Consider the following 19,760-nt stretch of genomic DNA (forward strand, 5'->3'; position numbering starts at 1 on the left):
TTCATGGAGCTTACAGCGCCTATCGTAAAGACGTTTCTGAGTTTCCTGTTCTCATTGTTGATGCTCCACAGCAATAGAGGAAAGCATGGAAATTCTGTCCTGCAATGAAATTACCCGATCTGCAAAGCTTGGTCCTTGAGCTGTTGCCTCATTTCCTATCCATTCCTCTCGCATAACATCCAGGATGCCTCGCGGCTGTCTGCCGAATAACAACTCAAAATGATTCAAGCCAGTGGACACCTGTGGTGATTCTCGCACCGTGTACATAACAAAAGGAAGGACAGAGTCCCAGGTTGTGGGATCATTATGAGCGACTCCCCTGATCATCTGTTTCAAAGTTTTGTTAAATTGTTCAGTCAAACCATTCGTTTGTGGATGGTAAACAGTGGTACTCAATTTCTTAACAGCAAAGCTATCACACAATTGTTTCATCACGCGAGAAGTAAAAGGAGTGCCTTAATCAGTTAAGATTTCTCTAGGGATGCCAACACGAGTAAAAATATCACACAGAGCTTTACCTACCTCGGGATATTGTGTTGCATAGTCAACCAACACCAGCAAATATTAGTACCCATTCTTAGTCTTAGGCAAAGGGCCTACAATATCTAATCCCACCCGCTGAAAGGGAACTTCTAAAATGGGCATAGGACAAAGGGGAGCTTGAGGAGGCTTATAAGCAGAGATGATCTGGCAGTCAGGACACGAAGTACAAAACCGTTCAACATCTTTTCCCATATTCAGGCAATAAAATCGTTTTAATAACCGTTCTTTTGTCTTATCAGCACCCAGATTTTCCCCCAAGATGTGAGAGAGTGCCAGATGCAAAAGAGTTTCCCTATGTACTTCAGGTACAACCAATTGTTCAATTAATTCCCCCTTTAAATGGTCTGAGATCACTCTTAAAAGGCAACCATCCTTTTCTATAAGGTGATCGCACTGGAAACATCTATGGTCTGCTCTGCTTCCAAAATATCCTCTGCGACATCTACAGTTTCCTTGGCTCGCTGTTGCCACTGTCTCCCCAGAAATAGGCATCTCATCTACGACTGGATTTCCCGGGGTCCTATCTGACCCCATTTGATTTTCAGGTCCTGCAGCTTGTCAATGTTGTAGCTGTCGATCAAAGTGACGAGAATGTCCTGGACGTTCGTTCATAGGTTGCGAAGCAGCACCAAATCCACCACTCTTTCTCCAAGTGGACTGTGAACCCTCCAATCGTCTGGACATAATCATTAATGATTTAATATCATGACACAGAAATTCATCTCGAAGGACTGCAGGTATCCCGGCCAGTAATATATTCAATGACAACTATTTCCATCACGTCTCCTTCAAACCAGCAGTGCACTTTACATATCAAATCTTGAATTTGCGCACAGATTGGGCCATCCATGTTTAGTTTCCAGTCGTTAAGTGCAAAACTTTTAGCCATTTGAAATAAGTCTTCAGCAGCAACCATCTGTTCAACCACTCCTGGTACCACTTGTCACGCTTGGGTCACAGATTTGCACAGAGACACAGGAGGTTGTAGAAAGCCAATATATATATATATATATATATATATATATATATATATATATATATATATATATATATATATATATATATATATATATATATATATATATGCTCGCATTGTGAAGGGGGAGGGGGCGGCTGAATGCACGCTAAGGATATGCCGTCGGATCACCTGCTGTCTTTTTGCTGCTTGCGAGCTGCCTGTTCTGCTTGTCACATGTCATTGTTTTAAGAGCTGGGAACACATGATGCTTGTCTGCCAAAAGCAATCCAACAACTACTAGGTTAGATGTCTGTGGACTTGTTTTAAATGATGGCTCACTGCCTTGTCTCGCGTGGTTAAATCTTTTTCTTGCAGGACGTATAACACTGCTCACGTTGTGAAGGGGGGCAGCTACTATCACGCTGCCCTTCAATCATTTTAAAGCCTGTACAGCCGCTGTCCTTTTTGCTACTTCGTGTCTCTGCTGCTCGTGTTGTGATCGTTTCTCCGTGATCATAAATATACACCTGACCAAATTGTGTTTTCTTTTAAATTATACTTGTTGTTGCTTTAACTGTTGCGGGACCACAGATTCTCATAGCATATGGTCCATTATTGTGTAAATCTACGTTTTGTGTTTTGAATGTTGCGTATGCGAAAAGACTTTGTTTTCTGCTCTTTGCCTTTTATTTCTGACCTCGCTTTGTCCTGTTATTTTTTCAATTACACCTGGTCCTGCGAATTAATTTACTTTTGTTTGCGCTAATGTGATCTTTTAGTCTTCAACATTTCATTTATAACGTATTGTCCTTTATATGCTTTATATGCACTGAGACCCCTGTATCTGTGTGTGCTGCGTGCCTTTACACTTGTGATTTTTTTTGCTGGCCGTGCTCTGATATTGCTTGTAAGTAGGGCATGTCTTGCAAGAATCTCATGTTCTATATCCCCGCGAGACGCTCTGTGGCTATTCTCTTTCTCCTCGCGGGTCTTTTATTTGTCTTCCGTGATCTTAACGTGAAGATCACGTATCATCTCCTAGTCATTCCCTCCCACAGGATTTTTTTTTTATAATAGAGAGATTAGAAATTCTAGTAAACTGGAAAGAATTATGAATTCTTCAAAGACTGCTTACATTTTTGTAGTCATGAATTTCAAGGACTTCCTCAGTGCCATTCCCAGTTTGGAAAATCTCCATCTTGTGCCTGGAGTCAATCTCCATTATTCCATTTCTTTCTTCACCATCAATAAGGACTTTATAATGAAGATCATATACCTAAAAGGAAACACATAATATTTCAAATGTTACTTCACTGTTGTGTTACATTTTCCCAATGATCTTTCCCATGCAGCTTTTGTATTATTTGAATTACAGAAATTCTCTAATTTTGTGATGCCCGCAGCTGGCATTACCTTCTTGAACTCAGGATGTCAATAGTCAATAAACTAAGATAGATTGGGCAATGAAGACACATAGCAACAAGAGGTTGGTGCAAGCAGCGTGTATAATTCTTTTATTCAATCAACAGTATTTCAAAACAGTGCAGTGCAGTCTCAATTAATCAATAAATAAATAATCTTCTGTAAAATCAGAGCAGTTGTGGGGTTTAAAACAGCAAATCCGAGAATAAAACCATTGCCTTTCTTGACAGCCAAGCATATCTTTTTCTCCAGCTCACCTTTTGGGTTTTCCTTCTCTCTGGATCTCGTCTCTAACTACTATGCTACAGTGTCTTATGGGATGCTCAGGAGCTGGACCTTCCTGCCACCTATCCTTCGGTTCAGCAGGACCTCTGGAGCCCTTGATCACATTTGCTCCTTCAAAAAGTTGTGTGAGTGACCCATCTCTGGAGTGCTGTTCTCCCTCAAGGGACCACTGACCGCCTGAATCCTTAGTACCATGCAAGCTCACACTCCCAATTCTGTCTTTCTTGACCCCTGGTTTCTTCTGATCTCCCCCCAACTCTAACTCAGCTCCTTTCCATGCTCCTGTGCAGCATCTTAATTACAAACTGTGGAAAGTCAATGAGGAAACTAGAACCAATTACACAAATGTAATTAGCGCAGTCTCCCCATTAAATACCCCAGAGCTGCATGAGAAAACATACCCAAGTATCCTGATCTGCACCATTTTTATTTAAAAACTAGCACACAGCTATGGACCTCAACAAGCATCACCACAGTGTTACATAGAGGCGAGACAATAATAAGCAGGTTTTTTACGCTAAGAGAGCTTTAAAGATTTCACAACTAAGAAAGGAATAAGAAACCTGAACCAACAAGTAGACAAGTGAAAACTGAAAGCAAACATTGAATTGTTGAGACTATCCATTTTTGGAAAGTTTTCCCTTTGTTTTTTAAGAACATATTTTTGGACAATCACAGAGCACTTGGTTTAAATAAGATTTCATCCATGATGTCACATGAACATGTAATCGTGGATCCTAGCATTATAATGACCGGAAACCAAAATAGTAGAATAATGAAAATATTATCATTACTGTGCGATGTTCAAATGGCAAAATATAAATGAATACAAATTTTTAAATGATAAGATGGCCACTCATTAAAAAGGAGACACTACAGAGATCTAAAGCTGAAGGAGATAAGACACTATTTAATTTCCAGTTCTATTACTAAGTTGTAAATATTTGTACAATATAATTTTTGAAATTGGCAGATGTCTACAAAACTACCAGCTTGATTAACCATGGACATCTTCTTTTAAATCTTCTTTTATACTTTGCTCTGTACTTCAACCAACCCCAATAATCATCAGTTTGCCAGTAACCCAGTACTTGACCATTTTTAAAGAATACAAATTCAGTGTTGGACACATTTTAAGGCAGAGGAACTCTTATCTGTTGCCCAATTCTGTGCGGATAGTCACATATTTCACCTTTCTTCAGCCTGTGCAGTATTCAGTCTAACGGAAGTCAATTAGGATTGTGACATTTAGACATCCCTATAGAGATAAGGTATTTACATGCAATTTAACTATTATTTTCTAAATTTAACCTTCCAGAGATACACTATTTCATCTGTATACAAATTAAAATACTTTGTTAAAAACAATCTGCCTGGCTTTCATAATTTTTCACCCAAATCTATCCCTAAAGTAATATTGACTCCGACAGCACCTGAAGAGTATATAAAAATTGTTAAGCAACTACCCATTAATGAAAATTAAGAAAGATAATTGAATTCAGTTGTAAATGCAATAAATTCTAGTTCAATATGCACCAATCTTGCTATAATTCATCCATCCATTCATCCATTTTTGAAACTTGCTTTATCCTGAGCAGAGTCATGGAGAAGTTGAAGGCTATCCCAGCAAGTACAGGGAGCAAAGCAAGAACATTCTTGGACAGGGTGCTTGCGGGTCCATTGCAGGGTACATGTCATAATTCAATTCATCACTCATAAAAAGGCAGGATCCACCTTGTGAGTGAAGATATCAAGCACCTATATCACACTGTCACATCTTTTGGGAATGTCCAACACTTAAACTATCTCAGATAACCTTGGTTTTAAAATCATTCCAAGCATTTTAAAAGAAACATCTGGAGTGTTATCAGTCAGCCATTTTCTAAACCACCTAGACCTGGCCATGGTTGCAGGGAATACCCGGACACTACCCCAGCTAGTATAGGGCACAAGGCAGGAACAAACCCCCAACAGGGAACCAGTCCATCACAGGGTGAATACACACACACGCCCACCACACACATGGGTCAATTTAGTTTTGATGATCCACCTATCCTGCATGTCTTTGTACAGTGAGAGGAAACTAGAGCACTTGGAGGAAACTGATGCAGACATGAGGCAAACCCTGGTCTGCAAAACCTGGTCACCTTACAGTAAAGCAGCAGTGCTACCATTGTGGCACCAAGCTGCCCGGAGTGTTACCATTTGGGATAAAATCAGTTGTAATGATCTACATTCTACACCACACTACTTGCACAAAGACCTGTTATGCTCACATGGATGAATCCCAGTCCCCTTTTTCAAACTCAATTGGATTTGCAATGATCTACTGTATATTATCTCCGTTTAGAAAAAAGTTCACTTGTCTTCACAAAGATTTGACTAGAATGGTTTCACATGACCTCATTAATGTAATTCCAAAATAAACAAGCTGGGCCGATGCTGAAGCTTTTTATCTAATTTGCTGTTCTATATAAATGTCTACTTTAGATGAGGCTCTGTAATATTATGGCTCTCTTCTCTCACTGGGGGTTAAGTGCCGGTGTTTCATGGAGTGTTTCATACTATTGTACTGGCAATGCTATCTTCATTATGTTATGTTGCGTTTTGTTATTATAGTTTGTTTCTTGATAAAAAAAATAAAATGTTACAATTCACATTTAAATTCTGACAACACAATGAAAACACAGAAAATAATCAAATAAATGAATAAAAGGATGACAAAAATGTTACAAACAATGTTTAAATCCTGGCAGATGTGCATATCAGTGCAGTCACCCACTCAAACTCTATTTTTTATATCACTACCATAAAATGCAAGTAGTATTACAAATAAACATTACTTTCTTTATGAGAAACATACATTATATAATTAAACAGTCAATCAAATGAAATATTGTCCAGTTCTCAATAAAACAAAATAGTTATTTTTATGATTTGTTTCCTAGTGTCTTTTGTATTGTATATGAATTTAGGGCTTAGGGGTTAATATTGCAATTTGAGTTTTTACTGCTGTTTTACCTATATATGCATAACCAGTATTCATAGATTGTACAGTTTATTATATAACTTTCAAACAAATGTGATTATACTGCACATATAGTGCTCTTTGATATGGTGAGTCTCATGAAATGCATTCCATTTACTATGCCACATAATACTGAATTATATTAAAAAAAACAAAATTTTTATTTGATTTATATAGGAATGTCTGTACATATGCAGACTTCCTACATAACAGATGTGCTTGCATGAGTCAAGAGTCATATTCCTCTTGTACAGAAGAAAAATATATATACAGTGGTACCTCGGTATACGTCCTTAATCCGTTCCAGATCCTTTGACTTATACTAAACAGGACATATACCAAATAAAATTTTCCCATAAGAAATAAAGGGAAAATGATTAATTCATTCCCATGAAAAAAAAATCCTATTGCTATTGGCATATTATACATTGATGGGGTTGTTTAAAATAATTTAAATACTGCTTAATATTAAAATACATAAATACAAAAGCAATTTACCTCACTTTACTTTTTAATAACGTTTTTGTTTTTCACAATCATAGATACCGTCATTCTCGGCATATGGTATGTAGCAGCAAAGTCCCGGATATGCATGCCACCTTCATACTTTTCAAAAATCAATTCAAATTTACGCAAAAAAACAGAAAATCACGTTAAAATTCACAGAGAGTTATAGTGCGTACTGACGCTCGTAGGCAGTTGTGGCTTTTTCTTGAGAGAGGTAAAATGGCATACTGATGCTCCTGGGCAGTCGTGGCTTTGTCTCAAGAGAGGTAAACAAGGTTAGCGCGTGGTGTTCTAGCACGCGAGTCATATTCCAAACAAAGATTGTATACCAAGCAAAATTTTTTGCATCCAAACAGGACGTATACCAAGTTGGACTTATTCCAAAGCAGATGTATACCAAGGTACCACTGTATATATACATACAGCACACATGGACTGGGAGGCCAGGGGAAGGAAAAAGGAGGAATAGGAAGGGTATTCCCTACCAGGACATGTTTGGCACATTTACCTGGGAGGCCAAGTGATAGAATCAGGGGAGTTATCCAGCTTAGACTATTTACTCCCCTGATATGGTAGATGGCAGCATCCCTGGGTTAGGATTGTCACACAGGCACTCGTAGGGCTTTTGTGGACTATTATTTGACCCAGAAGTACTTCCAGCAGGCTATGCTCCAGCATCGGAAGTACTCCCAGGTCTGAGAAAAAAAGAGTTGGAGTTGGGTGGAAGGTGGAAAAAGCTCACATGGAGGAGTGGAAGGAGAGGAAAAAGAGAGAAGAAGAATACTTGTTTTAATGTCACTTTGAAGCCTTTTTTTTGTGCATTTGTGTCACTGTGGTTGTGTCTGGGATTTGGGGTGCAGCTATGCCCCCCAGTGGCCACTATATACTATACACCGTACTACATACTATATACCAATGTTTCCCAAACTCGGTCCTGGGGACTCACTGTGGCCGCAGGTTTTTGTTCCTCCCATCTTCTGTTTTTAATTGAATTCCTGGGCTAATTAAGTGAACCAAGTTCTGTGTTTTGGGAACAATATAGAAATTAGAAAACTAAGTTTGGTAATATATATATATATATATATATATATATATATATATATATAGTGGTATATGGCCGGAGGGGGTCTCCTAACAAACTAGAAAAGAGAGCTGAGAGCTCAGAGGCGGTGGGGGGGCCCTCCTCGGAGGATAAAAGGGTGAAGCCAGAGTTTCCCAAGTGCTTGCAGTCTCGCAGAGGGATACAAACAGGGGGGTGGCGGCTATGTTACGAATGCCGCTGGCTGGGCCACGTATAGTGAAGTTGTCCTTGGAGGACAGGGGATAAAAAGCCTTATTTATTTAATGTTCGCCCTAGGTTCTCCCAGTAATATTCAGGATGTTGCCAAGGCCTGACCAATGGACCCTCCTGGAGGAAGACATCCCTCACGAGGCTGGCCGCTTTAAACCATGGTTCTTCGCTGGGGGCGGGGAGTACTGCGGGATATGGCCGACCATTCATCCTGGCCAGTACCCCCAGGCTGCCAGGTGGAGCCCTTCTTACAAAATAGAGGTGCCCCGAGTTCCAGCAGGGCATCATGGACAGTGGAGTTTTTCATCACAGCCCTTTTGAATACCATGGGGACCCCCAGGGGATGCTGCAGGGAAGTATGTCTTAGGCACAGCGACAGAGGAAATGACGTACTTCCAGGATGAAAAAGAAGAGTTTTGATCTGACCCGGAAGTGATAAGAATCACATGGACTGAGAGGAGCAAATACACTTCCGGGTCAGGGACTATAAACGGACTATGGGAAATCCCAGACTGACGAGCTGAGTTGGGTAGCAAAGGGACAACGTGTCTGGGAGTGGAGGATTGATTAATTGTAGTGATTTATTGATTGTATATTGGAGTATTGTGGAGTAGTGGTGCTTTGTGCACTTTATTATTATAATAAATATTCATCTTTGGACTTTTATCTGGTGTCTGGCGTCTGATCTGAGGGTTCAAGTGGATGATCTGTCACAATATATATGGACCTATATATATATTAAAGTGTACCAAGCTGTTATAAGGGAATAATGTATTTTTTTTTCTTTTTAACAGTATTTTCATCATTCTACTTTTCCAGGTGTTCTAATTGTTTAATTAATCCATTAATTACTAATTAGTGGGTCTGACACTAAAGTAGTTGCAGCTTTTCATGATTCAGTATTATTTGCCTGGGTGACTGCTCTGCTCATTTTTAATTGTCATTAATAAGACACAATGAAGGGGGAAAACTGCACAGAGAAAGGGCAAAATATAATGAAATCAACAAAAGAAAGTTAAGCATTTAAATCTATACCATAAGCAGAAATATTTCTAAATCTATACTAATAAAAGGCAAAGCCCTCACTGACTGACTGACTTACTCACTCACTCACTCACTGACTCATCACTAATTCTCCAACTTCCCGTGTAGGTAGAAGGCTGAAATTTGGCAGGCTCATTCCTTACAGCTTACTTACAAAATTTAAGCAGGTTTCATTTAGAAATTCTACGCGTAACGGTCAAAGCAGGTTTCATTTCGAAATTCTACATGTAACGATCTTAACAGTCGACAACGTTCGCCATGTTGAACTTTCTTATTTATTGCCCCATCTTCACAAAATTTGGTAGGCGGCTTCCCTGCGCTAACTGAAACCGATGTACATACTTATTTCGGTGGTATGATGCCACTGTCCAACGGTCTTTGTTACTTATGGGCCTATCTTCAAGAAATTTAGTACGCGGGTTCCCAACGCTAACTGAATCCTACTTACGTACATATATACGTCCATAGCCTGCAGCTCAGTCACTGTGTGAGGCAGCGTTGGGTCCCCCATCCCAACGCCTCCCACGTTGTTGGTTGCCTGCCTATATAAGGCTGTCTGTCACTCCGGTCTCTACTTTCCTTTCCTTGCTTCGCCACGGGATTCACGTCTCTCTGCTGATAACTATAGCCTTTTTATTTAATCCACGGCTTCTCCGTTGTTTTATTGTTCGTTTATTACGATTATAGTTATTGTGTAGGTATTTTAGACTTACTTTACATTGTTCAGGTACCCATTTCCTTTATCGTTCCAACCGTACCCCCATTAACATGTCTATCGAGGTGATCACCATCGATCAAAGAACTGTCACTTACCAAGTGGTTTCCATGCCCGGAGATGGCACCTGCCTTTTCCATTCTCTTTGTTACATATTGCACGTTCATATCAGGCTCTTGATATCCGGATGAACATTGTGTATTTTGTATTGAATGACTGGGAGAGGTTCAAGGTGTGGACTGATGACGGTACAGGAGATAATTATAATACATAGGAGCACTAGAAGAATGAAATGCTTAAGCCCTTCACCTATGGTTCTGCATGTGAGTTGATGGCTGCCGCTGAATTGTTCGGTGGTTGCTTTCAAGTTTACCGAAATGGTCAAATATTTTACACCTTTGGAGAACTGCCAGTGCCTCTTAAACATCTTAGAGTCACTGGTGACAATTTCAGTAGTGGACAGTTTGATTTTTATGAATGTTTAAACTCTCAAAAGCTGGATGCGAAGTTATCGATGAAACCGGTTGTATGCTTACAACGCTTGACAGATGCTGAATATCACTTCAACACAAGTCCTGCAAATACTGTCGTAATTGAAACAAACCATGAAACTCAAACCGATTATGACAGCAGCAATCCAAGCTGTGAGATTTTACACAAGACTACTTTTCACATGGCCAAGTGTATGTTGCATGCTCAAGAGTAAGCTCAGTGCACAGCTTGGTCATATTACAACCGGAGGGCCGAACTGACAATGTGGTATACAAAGAGATCCTTAACAAATAATTATTGGTATATTTTCCCTCAGTTTAAAAAGGTTTAATTTTCTTCTTAATAAAAATTTTAAGGCAGTACTTCGCCGCTGCGAATCGTGGGTATTTTGCTAGTTAAGTATATATGCAACAATTGCTGAAGAAAGGAAAAATGCACAGTATTTTATGCAAAAACGTCGAGAAAAATAATCACACTATGTATTAACACCTAACTACTACCTAACTAAAACAAATTGCATTATGAAAACGATAATAGTTAAAAACAAGTGACTGATGTGCCAAGCAAGCAACTTGAATCCACATGAGTTACACTGAAAAAATAAAGATGAAATTGAAATGTAATTGCAAATGATTAGTCAATCATTCAAAATGAAATCCATATGTCAGGCTGAGAGATAATGGAAGTGTTATTTTGGAAAATCTATCACTTCTTGCAGAATTTACTGGTGTGGAATGATTAATACTGACTGCTGACTGGCTATTGTGAGCTGCACGCATTGATGGCAGTAGCAAAGTTGACTTCTTGCAAATGAATTGTTCCATGCTGATGTTCACTTCATTGCATACAAAAGTATAATACAGAGCTTGCTCTCCACAAAAACATAATGTACATTGAATCATGATGCAGAATCCAACAGGAACAAAGCACACCAAGCAGTAATGTACAATGTATGTATTATCTTATTGAAATGGCAGGACCAGACATACTCACCTACTCAGTAAAAATATTGCATTGATTCTTACTTACCTACCGAGTAAAAATCTCATGTTGACATACGGAAGCATATATGAATATATACTGTATATACAGTATATATAGTGTGACAGATGGCTGGGGCCTTTTTCCAGCCGGGAGGCCATCATAATCAAGGGATCAGGGGAGCAGATATACACAGAGCACTGCCTTCCCCAGAGCACTGGATAGCAACCCTCCTGGGTTGCTGCAGAACCTCGGGCTCTATGGAAGCTCCTTGGCAGCCCTGTTGGATTCTTTGGCAGCTGCCGGGGGGAGATACAGCATCTTACTTTGGACTCTCACCACATCTGGGAGTAATTCCAGACTTCTGTAACAAGCCACCTGGAGCAGGCCCAGGTGCCGCATAAAAGGAACCGCCTGCCTGCATTCGGGGAGCCAGAGTTGGGAGGAAGAGGGACGAAACTTATCAGGAGGAGTGGTGGTGGAAGGGAAGACAAAGGAAGAAAAGACAGAAGACAAAATGCTTGGTGCATCAATTGTGTTTATAGTGCTTTGGACTGCTGGAAAGGTGGGAATCCAAGAAAGGATCCCACTAAAAATAAAAAACTTGTGTCTTTTATATATATATATACTAGCAAAATACCCGCGCTTCGCAGCGGAGAAGTAGTGTGTTAAAGAAGCAATGAAAAGAAAAGGAAACATTTTGAAAATAACGTAACATGATTGTCAATGTAATTGTTTTGTCACTGTTGTGAGTGATGAGTGTTGTTGTCATATATATATATGTATATATATATATATATATTTACACACACACACATAAACATATATATATATACATATCTATACATATACACATATATACATATATATATATACATACATACACACACACATATATAAACATATATATACATATACATACATATCTACATATATACACACACAGCTATTTCAGTATCAGTGCAATACGCTGCTTGTTAAAACGGATGACTCCGCTCTTACGCAAGTCTGCGTGGATATTATGAACTATCGATTTGTTCAAGTTCTATTTAAATTTTAAATAGAAGGAATTTTTATTTAGTCGACAGAAATATCTTTGGTAGGAATGGTAAAAACAGACAGGAATATTATTCTGAATAAATCAACTCAAACCTTAAACAACTTATAATATTTTGCTCTCCATAAAAATATATCCTGTCTAAATTATACAAGTTAGAAATAAAGTAAACGTTAAAAGAACAAACATTCAAATTTCTTTACTCTTATGTAATTTTATATAAAAATAAACTTAGATTTTAAATATCCCAAAAGATTTTGCTCTCCATAAAAATATATCCTGTCAAAATTATACAAATTCAAATATGAACATGCTGCATAACAAAACCTGGAAATATAAATAAAATGTGTTCCTTTCAGCAATAACAAATCAAATCATTCAGTTGTCTTTGCTCATATGTCATTTTAGAGCTGGACGCCTGGCATCTTTTTGGCCACAGGTTCGTTTCTGTTTGCTGTGAGGTTCTGTGTTGTGGAGATTCTCAGGATGGATTGCAGGTGCTCATCAGTGAGGCGACTCCTGTGTGCTGTTTTGTTAGTCTTTATCACTGAGAAGAGCTTCTCACACAGATATGTGCTACCAAACATGCACAAGGTTCGAGCCGCATGTAGACGGACTTTTTTTGTTCTTCAAAGTCACCAAAGCGCCGTGCAAACTCAGTGCGCCAGTTTATCAGCAAAGTGCGATTTGGGAACACCGTAGACGACTTGGTTTAACATTACTTGGCAACAGGGAAAGTGGGGCAAGGTGCAAGGTGCATTTGTGTCTCCCATAAAAGCAGCTTCACTTGAAATCACTTTGTGATTGTGCACGGTTAAAACGTCCGCTGAAGTGTCAGATTCTTATTTAATTATGCTGCTTTCTGTATCTTCTGCATTGCATTCAGGTTACCCTGATGTTTTGTCTCATAGTGCCGTCTTAGATTAAATTCTGTAATTACAGCCACATTAGCTCCACAAATGAGACACACGGGTTCAGTAAACATATACTCAGCCTCCCATCGGTTTTAAAGGCTCTATTTTCAGAATCAACTTTTCTCTTCAGCATCGTGTGAGCTAGCTTCGCAATAACTTGCAGCATCATAAGCTAGACTTGATTAACGCGTAAGTGTCGGCAAGGCAGCTGAAGCGCTGCATTATGGGATCTGTAGTTTATTGTGTTACCAGCGCTTCATATACCCGGCTTTAATAACAATAATACAGTATATAAAATGATCTCGGGCCGGATATAATTACACGCCGGGCCGGATGTGGCCCGCTGCCCTTGAGTTTGACACATATGGACTAAATAGAACTTGAAAAGATATATTTTTTAAATGTGATCGCAATTCAGATAGAGTTGACGCAAGACTACAGCCTGCATGCCTCAATAAGTCATCCTCCCTCGCTCTTACTTTTTACCGTTCATCTAATGAATACACTGAGTATGGCTTTACCAAAACAATCATTGATGGCTAATAAAGTATCCATTATTCGAGTATGTAGATCGGGTTATATATATATACATATATATATATAACCCGCGTGATCGCAGCGAGAAGTAGTGTGTTAAAAAGCTAGAAAAGAAAAGGGAACATTTTAAAAATAACGTAACATGACTGTCAATATACAGTATTTGTTTTGTGAGTGTTACTGAGTGTTGCTGTCATCAAGGATTTGATTATCATTATTTCTTTCAATCAGGTTCGTATTTGTAGGATGTGTTGTGTTCAAGTTACATTCCGTGTTTGTCAATCGCTGTAAAGATGACAGGTTTCATTCATCGATTCGCTTCTTACTGCATCAATAAACAGCTCGTCTTCTTCTTTATCTAAGACCTGACACACTCCATGCACGGGTTTTTTTTACACTGTCTTCCTTTAGCTGGACATTGACTTTTTCCAACGTGTGCTTTGTTTCCACAGTAGCTGGATTTATGAATATGCTTATCAGACGCTTCATATTTTTGCTGCCTTTTCAATTGTGTAATTCGGTTTTGTTCAGCTCTTTGGAACTGTTGCTTTTATCTGTGCACGCGCCAGTTCACGTGAGCCACTCGGTGTACATGCATCGAAGGTTCCCAGCTGTGCTGGTGCCATCTGTGCTATGTCCATGGCTGTATTTAATGTTACCTTAGTCCTGGCACTTAAAACTTTCTCTCGCAGTTTCGCTGAGTTTGTGTCAAACACCACCCTGACCATCTCATCTTCCTCTCCATAAGCACAGTCCTTCACCCGTGAATATTTACCCGTGGCAGTTTGCTATTGGATTGCCGCTGACGGACGGCCTTATATGGGCAGGCACTAAATTACAAACGCCAGCGCAGCCTGTCTATGAACTTAATTTAAAGTGTAGGTTTACATCGTGCTTTGTTTCAAGTAGCAGAACTCATGAATATGGTTGTATATGTCACTCGCCGCTTCTTATTGTTTCACTGCCTTCTCAATTATATAATGCATGTTTTCTTCAGCGCTTTTTGAGGTCTTCCTGGTTTTCTATGTACTGTGTGATTACGTGGGAGGCGTGATGATGTCACACGAAACTTTGACCCCACGGCGTTGAAGCTCATCTCCATTACAGTAAATGGAGAAAACTGCTTCCAGTTATGACCATTACGCGTAGAATTTCGATATAAAACCTGCCCAACTTTTGTAAGGAAGCTGTAAGGAATGAACCTGCCAAATTTCAGCCTTCCACCCACACGGGAAGTTGGAGAATTAGTGATGAGTGAGTGAGTGAGTGAGTGAGTGAGTGAGGGCTTTGCCTTTTATTAGTATAGATATAGTATATATATATATATATATAAAAATATACTCTACAAAAATATAAAGAGTAGACTTGTCAACCTAGACACTGTGTTAGAAATTTGCTGTAAATGGATATTTTTTAAATATTATGTTGGATGATGCATAAGCAGAGATATATTTGTGTTTTCTGAATATAAGATAACAGTGCGTAACGGTCAATGCCGCGTCTCTAAAGAAAAGTCTCTGTAGGTTCTATGCCAACATACTTAATGTTCATTACTGCAATTCCAACTTGCTTACACAAACAGCAGATATTAATGAATGAAGCTGATTTGTTTCCTTTTCCCTTCATTATCCCTTTAGAATATTCAAATGACATTTTCTTTTCCATTTGAATATATTCTGTTGGGATTAGAATTGCTTTCTTTTTTAAAGTTAAAAAATATATGAAAACAGTTTCTCATTAGGTAAAAAATAAACAGAACAGATGCAGAAAAAAGTGAAGAATGTGTCTCTTCATTGAAGTAGCTAGAACTCACCATTGAAGCCAATTAAACTCATTATTTGTAACATTAAAAGCTATAGAATTGAATAATGTGTAGAAAGTAATGTGTGACCCTTTACACATCTTGTAAATTAAATGTAGTTCAATTCCTGACCCATTCGTTCTTCATGTGGAGTTCACACATATTCCCCTTCTGGGGTTTCTCAGTTTACTCTCTAAGATTTGATTACAACAAAAAGTAACTTTAACTTGCAGTGGACTGTCCAGTGTTTGTCAATGCTTCATACCTCATCAAACTAGGATACATAACAACCCCTTTTGTAGTGGAAATACGAGCTCAGGAAGAGAGTGGAATTTAAAATTTTCTTTGGATATGCACAGATATCTCTCATTTGTTTAACTATTCATATCAAAAAACGTGTGGCATATACCAATTTTAAGTGTAAGCAGTTTATTTGTTTTCCAGTAGATGTGTGTAAGATTCCTTTGACAAACCTTTAATAAAAATATCCATTATTTTATAGAACAACTCAAGGTTGTTTGCATGCATAATGATAAATTGTACTATAACTGTCTCCATGCATTTTTTACCTTTGTATCACAGTGAACCCCTGAATCTAAGGCACAACCTAGGCTAGTAACACCTTGTTTAAAATCTGCTTAACTGCTAGGACACAAAGTCTTTCAAGGAGTAGCCAGATTTAGCCATAAAGATGTAACTTGTATTGCTGCTACTTGCATCACCAAGACAAAGTCCCCCAAGGTTTTTATTAATTTTTTTAAACAAAGTCTGTTGTAACAGCATTTAAGGTACAGGGTCTAGAGATGTGACTTTTTCTTTTTTGACCAGTTACTAGATCCCCACTTTGCCTGCTGTTTTTTTTTCTTAACGAATAACTTTTTGATTTAGCAGCTAATTCTTCCTTTCAGCTAATCTACTTATGTAATTAGATTGGTCTGTTCTGAAATATCAAAAAAATGCCAGCAGCCTTAGTAGAAATTTAACAACTGTTTCTTTATTTTATCATGTGAAGAGCCAAACACTGTTTAGTGCAGTCTGGCTCTAATCCCAGACTGTGAGGTTCAGGAGGTTCATCTGAACATGGACAGAGTATGTTCAGTAACTGTTGTCAGAGATGGCTGGGGGGGAGACCCGGCCGGGATGCACAGGCAGACCGAAGGAGGGCTTGCACCTTCCCCAGACCATGTGGGGGCGACCACCTTGGTTGCTTTGGGGACCACAGGTTGGGAGCTTGGAAGCTCAACCTTGTAGGGGCCCGTGGTCGCCACCAGGGGGCACCCCACTGCCTTCAGAGCCCTGGACCTCAGCACTTCTGCCACACTCGGAAGTGCTGAGGGGAAGAGGAACGGGGACACCCAGAGTGCTTCCAGGTGCGCAGCTGGCACTTCCGCCAGGGTAGTGTCAGCGGAGGAGTGTCGGAAAGTACCTGGAGCTCATCCGCGTTGGATATAAGGGGTCATCTCCCTCGATTCGATGGCTGGTCGGGTGGAAGAGGACAGAGCTCGGAGGAGAGGAGTGGAGGCGGACCAGAGACAGGAAAGGCATTGTGAGAAGGCCTGGACTTGAAGGGGTGATTGGTGCTGCAGCACTGGGGTTTGTGCACTCTATTGTACATAATAGTGAAAATAAACGCGTGTGCGGTGAAACATCATGTCTACCTGTCTGTGTCCGGGCTGTACCCCAAACTGTACAAATGCTCAAGTAGTACATAATGTAATCAAGATTAGGTTCAACAACAACAACAGCATTTATTTATATAGCATATTTTCATAAATGAAATTAGCTCAAAGTGCTTTATAATAATAAAGACAAAGCTACAAAAGAGAATAAAGACTAAAGAACAGTTATTTATAAAAGGTAATGTAAAATAAAAAAGAAGCAAAATTTCCAGTTTAATAACAGACTCTACAAATAGATGGGAGAGAGAGAAAACATTAAAAACTCCACTTGGAGGAAGGCTGGAAAAAATTAACTTCCATGTGTTCCAGGACTAAGAGACTGTCCATAATCCTCTGGGCCTTCTACAGGATCACAAGTAACCATTCCTACAGTCCATCAGCATCTGAAACTGGACCCCCAAAATTGCACTCCAAGCTCTGCAGCTAAGCTAAAGAAGGACTTTCTTCGGCCTTGAAGACTGAGCCACAGTAGTTAACATGGATGAAGGCAACTACTAAAAAGTAAGAGGCTTCCTTGAGCATCAGTCTCTGTTATAGTGTTATAATTGGATCTTGTACCATTAGCAGAGCATTCCTATCATATACTACCCTGCTTGATAAGGCCTTACAGGAAAATGTAAAGAAGTCTGTATTGTACTCCCACTTTTACTCAGTTGGAATCTTAAAAAGCTTTATGAAGATTTTGAGGCAAAATCTGAACCTTAAACTTTATTGCAAACCCAACTCCAAAGTAATAGACCAGGGGTCCTCAATCCCAGTCCTGGAGAGCCGCAGTGGCTGCAGGTTTTTGTTCTGACCTGGTTGCTTAATTAGAAAGCAATTCTTGCCAATAAAGCACTAACAAGCTATGAAATTAAATTAACTCTGCTATGTCAGGTCATTCTCATATCCTAGATTTTCTTTCCCTTTCTTTCATGCAAATGATTTGAAGGCTAAAATGGACGAGTAATTCTCAGTCCTTCACTTTTGTCTCTTCATTTTTCTTCCAAGTATTTAATTAAACCCAATAGTGCAGATAAATACACACAGGTGTAAATGTAAATAAGCTAAATGGAGAAATGCTGCTCTCTCTTGTCATTTGCATGTTATTGATAATAAGGAGCAATTAAAATAGCTGTTTAAGACAAAATTAAGCAATAAGGGCTCAAAATCACTAAAGTGAAGCAGAAGTGTTACTTTAGCAATAAGTGCTTTTTATTAAGCAACTGGGTTGGAGCAAAAACCTGCAGCCACTGCGGCTCTCCAGGACCGTGATTGAGGACCCCTGTAATAGACCATTTACTTAATTTCTTTAATTGTTTTAACAAATTCTAAGCACTCATGTATTTCATATGTGGATATTTTGTAAAATAAACACAGATATAAAAATGAATCATAAATAAAATTAATTAATAATGCCAGAAACATATCATAGAGAGCTTTCAATTGCATAGTGTGAAAATATAATGAATGTGCAACTGAAACTGTGCAACAGTGAAACTGAGATGACCGACAAGCAAAGACACAAATAAGAATTGGAGAAGACAGACAAAATTGTGAGATGAAGGCTCAGTGGCAGTAGTCAGAACAGTCAAAATTAAAGTAACAGGCGACACATAAGGATCTGATGATTTTCAGGTGTTATGGCAGTGAGTCAACAGGGTAGGGTATATAAGGTGAAGTGACAGTGCTGTATGCTAAATTCAGTTTCAGTGGCCATGGACATCTGGTTAGTGGCTCATGGTAGGTTCCCTGTTACAGCATACTGTATATTGAATTCTAATCTGTCACTGAGGCATCTAGAAGATTTTATGCTAAGTTTAATGCCCCTCATCTTTGTACCACTAGTTTAAACTGATTCAATAAACCCAATCTAATACCGTGATATCTGATATGGTTTTCTGGACCATTAATGACTATAAGAACATCAGAAAGTGTCAAAAAGGTGAAACAGGCGGTAGAGTGGAGCCTTCAGCATTCAGTATTTTAAACTGGACTGTTCGCCATATTCTTGAAGAAAAAATTTATCCTACATCCTGTAACATACAAATACACCTCATATTGTTAGGAATAACTTAGCTTTGCAACACAGTTTTTTAATGAATTATGAAAACTGGGATTAACCATTTGCAAACTCATTTAGAAGAATGTACAGAAATGTTAATCATGGAGCCCATTTGAAAAATGTTAATTAAAAAAAAATCTGGGTAAATAAAATGCATTTATTACTTATTCCTTTATTCCTTATCTGTTGCTATGAACCAAGTAACTATGTTATCTGACTATTAATACTATCCCTAAAAAAATAATCACACCACCCCGTTATAAAGAAGAATTTATTTCTGTCAGCTTTAATAAAGTTTACACTAAGCATTTACACTAGAAGTGGTATATCTCAGCATTCTAGTCCCTGTTTCGAATGATAACTATTGGTTAATTATCAATATGCTTGCTTTAAACCTTTCTTTTTTAGTACTATTCATGTGAGAAATATGCTTGATTGGAAACAAAAACATTTACAGGCTTT

The 19,760-nt window shown here is 38.8% G+C and overlaps 1 protein-coding gene across 1 annotated transcript in view; it reads right to left on the bottom strand.

The window, feature by feature from the left end:
• Positions 1-19,760, bottom strand: part of tnmd (tenomodulin) — a 444,267-nt gene that overhangs the window by 218,195 nt on the left and 206,312 nt on the right. Inside the window, exon 3 of the mRNA XM_039766000.1 lies at positions 2,637-2,777. Within this exon, the coding sequence (XP_039621934.1) occupies positions 2,637-2,777 (141 nt within the window). The remainder of the gene's footprint in view (positions 1-2,636; positions 2,778-19,760) is intronic.

This window comes from Polypterus senegalus, chromosome 10 (assembly GCF_016835505.1).
Source record: "Polypterus senegalus isolate Bchr_013 chromosome 10, ASM1683550v1, whole genome shotgun sequence".
Lineage (NCBI taxonomy): Eukaryota > Metazoa > Chordata > Cladistia > Polypteriformes > Polypteridae > Polypterus > Polypterus senegalus.